This window comes from Chrysochloris asiatica, unplaced genomic scaffold (genome assembly GCF_000296735.1).
Source record: "Chrysochloris asiatica unplaced genomic scaffold, ChrAsi1.0 scaffold00006, whole genome shotgun sequence".
Taxonomy (NCBI): Eukaryota; Metazoa; Chordata; class Mammalia; order Afrosoricida; family Chrysochloridae; genus Chrysochloris; species Chrysochloris asiatica.
The window spans coordinates 15,473,357-15,487,205 of record NW_006408524.1 but is presented as its reverse complement, the minus strand read 5'-3'; the positions used below and the strand labels follow the sequence as shown (position 1 = coordinate 15,487,205).

The 13,849-nt window shown below is 40.0% G+C and overlaps 1 protein-coding gene across 1 annotated transcript in view; it reads right to left on the bottom strand.

Moving 5' to 3' along the window:
* DPY19L1 (dpy-19-like 1 (C. elegans)) overlaps positions 1–13,849 on the bottom strand; it is a 116,065-nt gene that overhangs the window by 49,704 nt on the left and 52,512 nt on the right. The window contains exons 9-10 of the mRNA XM_006832270.1: positions 8,193–8,292; positions 3,758–3,835 (exon numbers count right to left, since the gene is read on the bottom strand). Of these exons, the coding sequence (XP_006832333.1) occupies positions 3,758–3,835; positions 8,193–8,292 (178 nt within the window). The remainder of the gene's footprint in view (positions 1–3,757; positions 3,836–8,192; positions 8,293–13,849) is intronic.

Below are 13,849 nucleotides of genomic sequence, written 5' to 3'. Positions count from 1 at the left end.
TGATGACTTTTCATTCAGAGGCACTGTAAAAAAAGGGAAAAGCAAGTCAAAAATGGGATACTTACAATACACAATTGACATAGGCATTTCTAAAATGTATGAGGTACCACAACTCATTATTTTTTTTTAAATTGTACAAGAGAAAAAATATATAAAAGCCATGAATAAGCAAGGCACAGAAAAAAGGAAAAAAAGGTACAGGGTCGCTATGGGTCGGACCTGACTCGATGGCACTTAACAACAACAACAAACATACCAAAGGCTGCTCTGCTTTACTGCGAATGAGATATGCAAATTAAGCTCACAAGATAGCAGATTAAACTCACCAGGCTGACAAAATGAAAAAGGATGTAGAATAAAGTGCAGGATCATACACTGCTGTTTGAAGTGCTCAAATCATTATGGTGAAACAATCTGGTATTAAATTACAAAGTTGGACACGTACATACTTTTCCACCTAGCAATTCTACTGCTAGATAAACACCCTCAAGAAACTAAATATATGTGCTCCGGGAAATAACTGCAGGCATGTAAAACATTACTCATAAGAGATAAAGAGTAAATAACCTAAATGATGCCCTTCAGTAAGAAAGTGGATAATCTGTGTTGCATTTATACAGCAGGAGTACTGGTGGGGCGCTGTAGGACAAGCACTTGACTGCAAGATCACTTTGAGCTACGAGGTCAGCAGTTCAAACTCACCAGCCACTCCTTGGAAATCTTATACAGGGTCACTATGAGTTGGAATCAACTCAACGGTAAATAACATACAAGAGAAAATATAAAGAAGGGAAAATGCCTAAGCTCCATCAACATAAAAAACTCAGGAACCTGAACAGAAATACAAATCACTCAAAATGACACAAATTTTATAAACCCTAAAACAAAAGCAATATTTAGCAACTAAAAATATATATTATTTATGGATACATATGAGGTAAAGTCATCAAGAAAAGCAAATTAACTATGTTAAAAAGTAATCAGGACCTCCTCTAAGACTGACACTCAAAGGGAACATATGAGCAGGCATGTATGCTTGTTGGAGATCACACTGGTCTACTGATGAGTGAAAGAGGGAGAAAGGCAGCAATGAAGAAATGGGCTGAGTTCAACCACAGTCCATTGGCTCCCATGGACCTGGAGATGAGAGAGAGAAAAGGAAGGGCTTCTATCTCCAAAGTTGGTCCAAAGTGTGGTGAAACCTGGGGACACCTGAGCCCATGGAGGGCTAGAGCTGAGAGTGACGCATCTAGCTGATACGAAGTGAGCAGAGATGCACAAGAACATCCAAACTTGCAGATAGTACCCATTTGACCTAGCCTACATGGCTTGATATTCAGAACTCAACTAGAGGAAGATAGAAAAAAAAAAAAAATTATAAAGGAAATGAGGGTAAATTGCTACAATTTGATGAACTTGACCCATACTCATGGAGGTAGTAAGTATGATACCAATAGAGAAGGAAGGATGCTATCCGCTCTGTACATAGGGTAGATAGGGACAGGGAACTTAAGACACTGGCTACCTAAAATGAGGGGGCAATAAAGGCATGAAGTGACTGGCTTACAAGGTTTCAACAGGGAGTTTAGTTTTGTGTGGGGGGAGGATAGAGTCTCCATTGAATAGTTTTCATCTTGTCTAGACGGGTCTAGTAAAAAGAGATGGGGATAAGATTGTTAAGATTCAATAGTGAGTAATTGTTTTCATGATTCATTGTGACTGTCACAATTGTAAAGGTAGAAATTTTGTAACAAAAACGGGAGAATAGTTAAATTTACAGTCCAGAAACAGGACACTAGGACGATCAAGGGAGAAGAGCACTAGCACACTCTGAGATCCTATCCATAGAAGCAGCGACACCAGAGATGGAGGCAGAGATGGGGACATGGAGAGAGGGAGCAGCTGAGGACTCTAGACTCATGGAAAAAGAGGGACTGAGAGCTGGCAGCCAGGAGGCAGGCTTGCAGAATGTGCCTTTTGGTGGTTTAAATTATTATATATGCCTGAGTGTTGTTCTTTTTTTTTTTTAAAGCTAAAGTGAATAGAGAGAAATACTGTTAACTGATGGTACATTGAGGGGATCATAACCATTGTAATGAAATAAGGTATATGATTGGTGGAATGTAGAACTGATGATCTGCCCTGTAAACTGTCACTCAATCCACAATAAAAACTTAAAGAAAATAAAGTGATCAGGACAATAGGAGCGTGTTCTGGGGCACACAGAGCTTCAAAGGAACACGTTCTATTCTTTGAGTTAAAGGATAGGCTCAATGTAAAATTTTGCTCAAAGTTTCCCTATGCATTGTAAATGTCCTGTTATATGTAATAATATTACAGAATAAAAATTTAAATGGCATATTAAAATTATAGGAAACAACTAAAACATAAAACCCAGTGATGAAGAGACGGCGCTAGTTTTAAAGGATTCCCAACATCAACCGGATAGCCTTAGGGCCATGTTGTTGTTGTAAGGTGCCATCGAGTCCAGGCAGACTCAAAGTGACCTTATGCACAGCAGAATGAAACACTACCCAATCCTGGGCCAGCCTCACTATTGTTGCCACATTTGAACCCACTGATGCTGCCACTTGGCCAATTCATCTCAATGGGGGTTTTCCTCTTTTTCTCTGACCCTCCATCTTACCAAACATGATGTCCTTCTCCAGCGACTGGTCCCTTTTGACAATATGTTTGAAGTACAAGAGACAAAGTCTGGCCATCCTGGCCTACAAGGAGCATTAGGAAGCTGAAAAGACTGCATGTTCCTCTAAGGAGCACTCTGGCCACACTTCTTCCAACACAGATCTGTTGGTTCTCTTGGCACTTTCAATATTCTCCTCCAACACCATAACTCAAAAGCATCAATTATTCTATGGTCTTCCTTATTAGGGCCATAGTTTCTGCAATTTGTTGTTGTTGTTAAGTGCCATCTGGTCAGTTCTGACTCAGAGTGACCCTGCATATGGTTTCTAAGAAGCAGCTGGTAGACTTGAGCCACCACCTTGCGGTTCAAATCGACCTTGAGTCTAGTGTTTATCCTACAGCTCTACCACTTCAGGCATTTTTTTCCCAAGTTATCAACTTGGTTCACTTCTCCTCCTTCTAATCTTTATTCCGACCCCCTCCCATCTTCTCAGTAAGACCTGCTGGGACCACCTTATTTAACACCTTAATCGGATGCTCACTGCATGCTGATCTTACTCTGGCCTTTTCTATTTTCCATAGTTCTTCTCATCCTATGACAAACCATAGAACTTATCCAATCCCCATGCTTACTCTTACTTACCCTCTGTCTTCTTTCCCCAACTCCCCTAGTGCTGGCATCTTTGTAGGTCCACTCACTGTTGCATCCCAATTCCCTACAGATCCAGAGCTCATCTACTTGACTTTTAACACAAGCCTCCAGAATACTATGTCATTCTCTTTTTCTCTTTCACCCACTCTCTGTTTTACTGATTGTGGATATTCAATGCATAATTGTAAATCTGATAAAACAGCCAAGATCGAAATTTTCTGGGTGGCCTTAAATAGCATCTGTTGATTAAACACAAGTTTGTAAATGGTGCTTATTTTGATTATAAAAATCACATTATAATTAGTTTCAACTGAACATATCAAATATTGATCATGAGTTTGTTTTAATATCATCAAACAATAAGAAAAGCAGCTACTCTAACATTTTGCTCGGTACCAGATGCCAAGTGACCAGTCTTAAATGCATTACCATATCTAAAACAAAACAAATAACCATTACCATGTGTGTATAAATGATCTTCCGTAATTTGTATATATCAATGTACCCCACAACATACACTGCAAACAATGATGCAATCTGAAATTCAAAAAGAAATCAAGTTACAAATAAAAATTGCATATAAAACAAGCAGCTAAAACATAAAGAAAATAGCATCTTTACTGTTGCCTCACTGATTTTTTTAATTGATATAGAAAATGAGATTTTATTTCATATACCTGATGTGCTGCTGCAAGATAAGCCCTTGACTGCTAACTGCAAGGTCGGCAGTTCAGACCTGCCAGTCAGTCCTCAGAAGCCCTATACAGGGTTGCTAGTCAGAATCAACTTGATGGCACACAAGGACAACAACAAACATTTATTATTGAATACAGCCAACACATTGATACAAAAAATAATGATTTTTCTCTTCCTTACATGACTCTTTCAATTACCTATGTGAACTATCAACTTTGTGAATTATTCAAAACAACTGTTGTTAAGTGCCATCAAGTAGGTTCTGACTCATAAGACCCTATAAAGGGTTTCCAAGAAGCGACTGGTGGGTGAACTACCGAGCCTGTGGTTAGCAGTCCAGTGTTTATCCACAATGTGCCACACCAGGGCTAGTTAAATTCAGGTTGACTCTACCGTCAATTATAAATTGTCCCACCCACCCCATTATAATAATTAACACATAACTACTGTTGTTGTGTGCAGTGGAGTTGGTTCCAACTCACAAGGAACCTTATAAAGGATTTCCAAGGCTGTACATCTTTGTAGAGCAGAAAGCTTTATTTTGTTTCCAGCGGAATGAATGATTGGTGGGCTTGAACCACCAACCTTGTGGTTTGCAGTTCAGTGCTTATTCTATGGAGTCACTGCGCTTTCCTAATACATATTTAGGAAGATACACTTAACTCAAAAATTGTGCAATGCATGTGTGAGTGAAAATACAGTTATTTCTGTTTGTTGGACACTAGGGGCGCAGTGGCTCAGTACAATTAGTATGGGACTGCACACCAGAAGGTGGGTGGTTTGAACTCACCAGCTGATCCTTGGGAGAAAGATGAGGTTTTCTACTCCTAAAGATGTACAGCCTTGGAAACCCTATACAGGGCCGCTGTGAGTCAGAACCTACTTGACAGCATTTCATAACAACAGTTACGCTATACGTGTTCTTGTTTATTAACACAGCATTCAAGCACCAATCATAATAAAATTGATCAAATTAGGAGGAGTACTTCCACTGCAAAGAAATTTTCATTTTTTAGTTTTGAAGAATGGTTTATGTATTTAGCTTGAACATTAATAATATTAGAGTTAGACAAGTTAAAGGATCGGATAATGACAAGGTGCCTCTTGGTAAAATACAGAGATACTAAGCCAAACACTGTCTCTCAATTCTTCCTCATGGACAAAGAAATTCAAATTAAATTCCATGCTCCTCTTACAACACGATTGTACACACAAGTGTAAAAGACCTGAATACTTACATATAAAACTTAAGTTCTAGTCACCAAATTTTATTTCTAAGCAACTAAGAAATTTTCCCAATAGCAAGAGAAACACTAAGATTTCCCTTTAACCTAGGATTACCCATAGGGAACAACACTGCACTGTATAAGGGTGACAGAAATTACATAATAACTTTGAGGAAGTATGTGTTGCTTTCATTCAATCGAAACCCACAGAGAAATAATATCTCCTTTCCCTCCACCAACCAAAAACCCCAAGCCCATTCCAGTTGATTATGACTCGTGGGAATCCCAGTACAACTGTTTTTGTTCTGTGGCATTGAGTCAGTTCTGACACACAGAGACCCCACATCCAACAGAATGAAGCACTGCTTGATCCTGCTCCAGAGTCACGATTGTTGGAATGTTGAGCCCATGGCTGCAGCCACTGTGTCAGCCCATCTCACTCAGCCTTCTTATTTTTGGGAGACCTTTGATTTTCCCAAGCATGATGCTCTTATTCAGGAACTGTGCCGTCCTGATAACATATCCAAAGTACTTGAGAAGCATGCTCACCATTCTTGCCTCCAAAGAACATTCTGGTTACATTTCTTCCAAGACAGACTTGTTTATTCTATTAGCTCTTCAAGGTGCGTTACATATTCTTCACCAAAACCAAATTCAAATGCATGATTCTTCTCCTGTCTTCCTTATTCATGATCCAGCTTTCATATGCATATGAGACAGGTGAAAATACCCTGGCTTGGGTCAAGGGAGCCTTACCCTCAAAGTGGTATCTTTGCTCTTTACCCCTTTAAAGAGGTCTTTTGAAGCACAGCTACTTAATGAAATATGACTTTTGACTTCTTGACTGCTATTTCTAAAAACACTGATTGTGGATCCAAGTAAAATGAAATTCTTGGCAATTCCAATCTTTTCTCTGTATATCATGCTATTGTTTATTGGTTCAGTTGTGAGGAATTTTGTTGTTGTTTTTTCACACTGAAGTGTAATCCACACTGAAGGCAGTAGTCTTTCATAGTCATTGGCAAGTACTTCAAGTCCTCTTGACTTTGAGCGAACAATGGCCCTGTATACTAAAGTTTTCCAATCCTAATGCCAGGTTCTTCTGCATATAACTCAGCTTCTAGAATGATTTGCTTAATATACAGATTGAATAAGTCTGGTGAAAGGACACAATCACCAGCTACTCTTCAGCACACTGTTCCTGATGTTAAATCACGTGGTATCCCTTTGTACGACGGGCTGCCTCTTGTTCTACATACAGGTTCCACATGAAAAATATTTAGTGTTGTGGAACTCCCTTTCTTTGTAACGCTAGCCATAGTTTGTTATGACCCAGAGTCAAATGCCACTGCAGAGTCAATAAAAAACAAGTGAACATCTTTCTAGTACTCTCTGCTTTCAGCCAATATCCATCGGACACCAGGGATGTTATCCCTAGTTCGATGTCCTCTTCTGACTCTAGCTTGAATTTCTGGCCTTTCCCTGCCGATGTGCTGCTGCACTGTTCTTAAATTATCTTCAGCAAAATTGTACTTGCGTGTGATGCTAACTATATTGTCAATGACTTCCGCATCCTGTCAGATCACCTTTCTTTGAAAGGGTATAAATATAGATCTCTTTCAACTGGTTGGTGAGGTAGCTGTCCTTCAAATTTCATGGCACCGGCTAATGAGTGCTCCACGATGGCATGAGTTTACTGACACATTTCAGTTGCTGTGCTGTCAGATCTTGCAGTCCTGTTGTTCGCTAAGGCCTTCAGTACAGCTTGGACCTCTTCCTTCAATACCATCCATTCGGATCACATTTTGTGTATCTTCCAACCTGAGGGGCTCATTTTCAGGCACTATGCTATTTCTAAGGTTTTAGGAGCGAATTCCTTCAGAAGTGGACCTGCCTGTCTCTTCTTCCTCGTCTGTTTGGAACAGACTGTCCTCACTAAATGGAAACACGGGAAATGTATTTCACAGCATACTAAGAGGGTAAATGTTAAAGGGAAACTCTTAAGAGATTTTTTAAACTTAGAAACTGTACAATGTTATCAAACTGAAGAAGACAGGAGAGTCTAAGATGGGATTAAAGTAAGAAGTGTGTGCAAATGGAGTGAGTATGTTTTAAAAAACAAGCCAAAACAAAAACACCAGTAATCAAAGTGGCTAACCTTACTGGCATCTTGCTAAAAGTGCCAGATACCATGTTAAAAGTCTTATTTTCGTTACCCCACCTAATCATAACCATATCCCAACAAAGCAGCTTCTTTTAGTGTCTCTATTTTTTCATGAAAAACAGAAGCTATTAAAAGTTCAGACTTGAAGCAGGTCAAGAAGTCACTGATCAGTCAGGACTCAAAATCCAGGTCAAACCCCACTTTGCAAGCAAGACATTCCAAAGAACACTAAAAACCAACTCAAGCTGGGTTAAATGAATACGATCCACATAAAGAAAAGCATGAGGCAGGATGGAAATAAATGGACACATTTCCAACTGACCCTCTCTTGTTCAACAAGCAACTTGCCTTAAAAGAGGGGCCTGGAAAAGTTCAGGAGAAAAATACCATTCTCTTTTAATTCCATTTTTCCATGAACTTTTTAAAGCCTCTAATATATTTCTATTTTAAAGGAGGCAAGGGCACATGGAAAAACGACAGAAAAACTGCAGGTTGGAGCTATATACTAAATGAAGTATTTACCGTCTTGTCTTCTTACCTACAGTTTATTTAAGAGAAACACTTAAAAAAATATAGCACTAGTCATTTTTTAAGCAAGCACACTAACAAATTGTGAGTAATACAGATATACGCTCTTACAAATTTGAATTTAATAATTGTGCTTTACTGGCAAATGAAAAACTTATTATTAATAATAAATAATTCTTATATATATAATGAAAAGCGCTTTAGGACTTAAAATCATATTGCCTCTCAGTTCTCTACTGGTGTACAAATGGGTTCACATAATCAAATATACTGAAATTACCTGAGTAAGAAGTACAAACTGAGCAAACTGCCAAGGAAGTATGAAAAATACATTGGAAATGCAGAGTGCAACCAAGCTTCCTCTATAAAGTTTTGTAGCCCTTGAGAAAATAAAATAAGTATTAGCAAGTTTAACCACATGGTTTAAAACTACTGCAAATTAGAATCTATAAACACAATCTGGTTACAAAATAAGGTGTACAAAAGTGATTGATTACAACCATCCTCTATGAAAAATAAATACCCATCATTACCGTACGATAACGAAGCCTGCCAGGAGAGGGAAGCCAGGCAGGTCAGTAAAATCACTGAAGGTTTTTTCAAACTCCCTTCTGATACGTTCATAAACAAATATTTTTGAATGCTGCAGTCAATGGGGTCATTTGTTGGTGACACACAGTATCTCTATAGAAAAATACTAGAAAGTGGTGTGGCACTGTCGGATAAGCACTGGACCGCAATGTTGGTTTGAATTGCAAGGTCGGCAGTTCAAATCCATCAGCTGCTCCTTGGAAACCCTATATAGGGTCACTGTGAGTTGAAACTGACTCCACGGCACTAATCAATCAACAACATAATATTATAAGTCCTGGTGTGGTTCTGTAGGATAAGCACTGGGCTGCTAACTGTAAGAGATGGGCGGTTCAAACCCACCAGGTGCTCCTCGGAAACCCTAGTCAAACAAGGTCTCTATGAGTCAGAACCAACTTGACCAGTGCTTAACAACAGCAACAGCAGGAATCAGAATAAAGGTTGAACAGTTAGGGAGACTCTGTGGAGGAGAGGTGATGGAAGCTGGTTCTTGAACTGAGACGGTTTAGAAACGTGGAGGGGCACAAAGGCCCAGGCCTTCCTGGATACACCTTGAGAGGGTCCATTTAGGTCCTGATTCAATTCAGGGGACTTTAAGCAGGGCAGGAATACTTTTATCTTCCATACTAAATTCAGGAAGCCCTTTCCTCCTAAATCTGTGAGCCATGTAGCTCCCTCCGACAGCCCTACAGTCTTCACCGATGTGGACTCAAGGATGCGTAATCCCCAGATAATCTATTCATGAGTTAGTGGAGCAAAGGCCTGTGAGACAGAAAATATATGACCGCATTCTTCATACAAGGTTTCTATTCCCTGAAACTTTGTTTCAATTACGTGTCTGTCTGTACATATCTGTGAGTACAATGGGCTACAATGATTTATTATTTCCTACAGTTCACAAATCACGATTCAATTTTACATTGTGACTCAGTATACACATACCCTATGGGGCAGTTGTACTCTGTCCCACAGGACTGCTATGAGGCAGAAGCGATTCATAAGTTTGGTTTTTACATTGTTTTTAAATACTTGATACACTTTCCATCTTATTAAAGATTTGTGAGTTGAATTTTAGACTATTTTGACAATAGATGTAGCATGCAATGGGATGGGGGTGGGCAGGGAGAGAAGAAACAAATGAAAAGCAAGGAATTCTAACTAGTGAAGGTTATGATTGTTGTTGTTGTTGTTGTTGTACGTGCCGTCAAGTTGGTTCTGACCCATAGCGACCCTGGATAGGGTTTCTGAAGAGCAGCTGGTGAGCTTGAACCACCAACCTCTCAGTTCAAACAACTTTGCAGTCTGGTGCATTAACCCACAGCGCCACACCAGAAGAGGACTCTTGGTGTGGTGCTGTAGGATAAGCAGTGGACTACTAACCACGGGATCAATGGTTCAAACCCACCAGCTGCTCCTGGGAGGCCCTATACAAGATTACTATAATTCATAACTGACTCAGTGGCACTTAAAACAACAACACACCAACAGAAAAGAAAGGCAAAAAAGGAATGCCAAGACCAATCAAGGAAAAGCAAAAACTGTGAGCTGGTTTAAGGTATTTTATGTAAAAATGCATCTAAAATATTTAAAATTAAAAACTCAGATCATTTGTTAGAGCAATTTCTATCCATACTTGTAAGTAATTCCTACCATTAAGGAATCTTCTGTTCTAATTTCATATGAGCACCCTCAGCACTGGAACCCTACACCAACACTGCTCAACTTCTTCTAGGCTCATCCTAGCCATTCATCCACCGCCCACACTGTTATCATAAGATGCCAACTGCAGGTAGAAACCAAAGAAAGCCACTACTCCCCCAAAGGAAGTAAAAGATAGCATGGATAAGACATCAGAAGATATAGATGACCAATGGAAATGAGGCTGTCCTCACTGAGAAGGCAAGAAAGAAGCCAGCCACACTCCAGAGGGAAAAAAAAGGTGTGTTTTCTCCGGCAGAAAAGACTGCAGCTGCCAAGAAAGCAAGTATCACCCCAAGACAGATGAACGCAGCTACCATACTTCCAAGCAAGCATCCATACATAGTAGCAGCCATACCAGATACAAAGGGAGCCATGCAAAACAAGGCAGGCAGGATGGACAGGAAAACTACCCCCAATAAGAAGGGCTGAGGTGCCAAAGAGGATGGGCAGGAAGATCAAGATGATAAATCTGAAACAGTGATGGTAAAAGCAACTGCCCAGCATGAGATGGAGAGAGGTACAAGAAGGAGTGTGGTAACAAGGATAAAGAAAGAACAGTCAGGAGGAAGAGGATTCTGAAGACAGGAAACCCTCTAAAACTTTGCCACAAAAGCCAAAGGTGGCACACTTGCAGATAACACCCACTTGACCTGGCTTCAATGACTTGATGATCAGAGCTCAACCAGAAGAAGAAAGAATAGGGAAAAAATAATAATCTGACACAATTTGATGAACTTGACCTACACCTATGGAAGCAGTAACTCAAAAGAGGGAACAAGTCTTCACAGCAAGGATCATTCCCACCCACTCCACACACAGAGAGGACAGGGATGGGCAACTTGGATATTGGCTACCCAGAATGGGAGGGGCTACAGAGGCATGTGACTGGCTTACAAGCCTTCAAGATGAAACCTAGATACAGAGGGCATGGAGGAAGGTAGAATCTCCACTGAGTAGTATCCAATCTGTCTAGGAGGGGCTGATGAAATGAAATGCGGATAGGTCTCTTGTGATACAATAGTGAATAATTATTATCAGGACTGATTATAAGGGCTGGAAATGTAAAGGTAGACGTTTTGTGGCAAAGGGAGGGGAGTGATTAACTTTGCAGTCTAGGAGCAGAGGTCCCTGGGATCATCAAGAAAAAAGATCAGAGAGCAGGACTGTAACCAGAGAAGTAGTGATGTCAGGGATGGAGGCAGAGACCGTGACGTAGGGAGATGGAGTGGCTGGGGATTTTGGACCCGGAGAGGAAGAGGGGCTGTGTGTGTACAACCGGGGGGCAGACTTGTAGGGTATACCCTTTGGTTGGTGGATGATGCATGGAGGGGATTGTAACCATGGCAAGGAAACAATATACGATGGGAACAATGTGAAGCTAATGTCCTCCCATGTAAACTATCACATTATTCACAATAAAGCATTAAAAACAACAACAAAAAAACAACCAAAGGTGGCAATAGGAATGAGGAGGTGAGTGTGTGTGGAGAGGCTGAAGATAATGAGTAGGAGGCTCCTGCAGAGGTGAATAAAGAGCACAGACAAAAGCACCCGGATAGGCAAACAGCAGAAAGCAGCCCCTGAAACAAAGAAGTAGCACCTGGAGCAGCGTCTTGGGGTGGGTGGAATATGGCTTCAAATATTTGAAGTACAAAGAATGATCTACATGCTAATTCGGAGACCTCCAGAACCTGTATACAAGACATGCAAAGGGGCAAAAGCTTGCAGACGGAATATTAAAGTTGCAGGTGGAATAGCAATTGCTACCCAGGGAACCTTAAAATAGAATAGCCTAGATTATTCAAGAGAATCCAATGGAATCTTAAGGGTCTAAGTGATTACTGAGAAGAACTCAACGCCCCATCACTAGCTTTTGAAGATGGAAGAAAGTCATAAACCAAGAAATGCAGACCGCCTCTAGATGTTAGAAAAAGACAAAGAAAGAGAAAACCATTCCAACCATTCACGTATGCTCCTCTGGATGGATTCAAGGAAGCAGTGGTCACCTACTGAAGCGGCACCGTCTACAGACAGTCAGATCAGATTAGTGAGTGATTCAGGGGGAGAAGAGTCAAAGGTTGTCCTTCCCTGAGAGAGGAGCAGAGATCAAAAGAAAAAGCAAGAACTAGAGATTTGTGTTGCCTGTATTACAAGGGAGAGAAAACCAAGACGAGTGGTGAATCAGAAGCTCTTACAGTGTAAGCCCCTTAGTTCAAGTATTTGAAAAGGAAGCGCTCATGCAGGTATGCATCCCAGACCAAGAGAGCAGAAATAAAGGGTATGAATACATGTTCACCTTCTAAGAAGATGCTTTAAATTCCTTTATAGAAAGACATTCAGTCATCAAAAAACTCACACCAAAAAAAAAAGTCTAGGTCCAGATGTCTTCACTGGTGAGTTTTCCCAAACATTTAGGGAAGAGCTGTCACCAATTCTACTCAAATTATTCCAGAATACAGAAGAGGATGGAAAACTCCCTAATACATTCTATGAAGTAAGCATAACCCTCATACCAAAACCAGGGAAGGACAACATTAAGAAAGAAAATTAAAGACAAATATCTCTCATGAACATAGATGCAAAAATTCTCAACTAAATCCTAGCTAACAGAATTCAACAGCACATCAAAAAGATAATATATCATGACCAAGTGGGATTCATACCAGGGATTCAAAGATGGTTCAACATCAGAAAAACATTCAATGTAATGCACCATATAAATAAGATAAAGAACCACATGTTCATATCGATTGATACAGAAAACGCATTTGACAAAATCCAACATCCATTCCTGATAAAAACACTCAATAAACTAGGAATTGAAGGGAAATTTCTCAACATAATAAAGAGCATATATACAAAATCAATAGCCAACATCACTCTCAATGGAGAGAAACTGAAAGCCTTCCCCTTGCGAACAGGAACCAGATAAAGGATGCCCTTTATCACTACTTTTATTCAATATTGTTTTGGACGTCTTAGCCAGAGCTATAAGGCAAAGATAGGGAAATTAAAGATATCCAAATTGGCAAAGAGGAAGTAAAAGTCTCTATTTGCAAATGATATGATCCTATACATAGAAAACCCCAGAGATTCAGCAAAAAAAACTACTGGAACTCATTAAAAGATTTAGCAAAGTGGCAGGGTCCAAGATCAACATACAACAATCAGTTGGATTCCTATATACTAATAATGACAATACTGAAAAAGAAATAATGAAAGCAATACAATTCATAATAGCCACCCATTCTGGTAGTGTAGTGGTTACAAATTGGGCTGCAAACCGCAAGTTCAGCAGGTCAAAACAGCCAGCGGTTCCGCAGGAGAAAGATGAGGCTTTCTGCTCTCGTAAAGATTTACAGCCTTGGAAACCCTGTACAGGGTCGCTATAAGTCGGAACTGACCCCACGGCACATCACCACCACACACAGGATGAAATATTTAGGGAATGCATAAATGTAACCATAGAAACAAAGGACCTATATAAAGAAAACTACAAAACACTACTACAAGAAACCAAAAGAGACTTACAAAAATGGAAGAATGCACCATGCTCCTGGACAGGAAGACTTAACATTGTGAAAATGTCAATACTACCCAAAGCAATCTACATATATAATGCCATCCCAATCCAGATTCCAATGA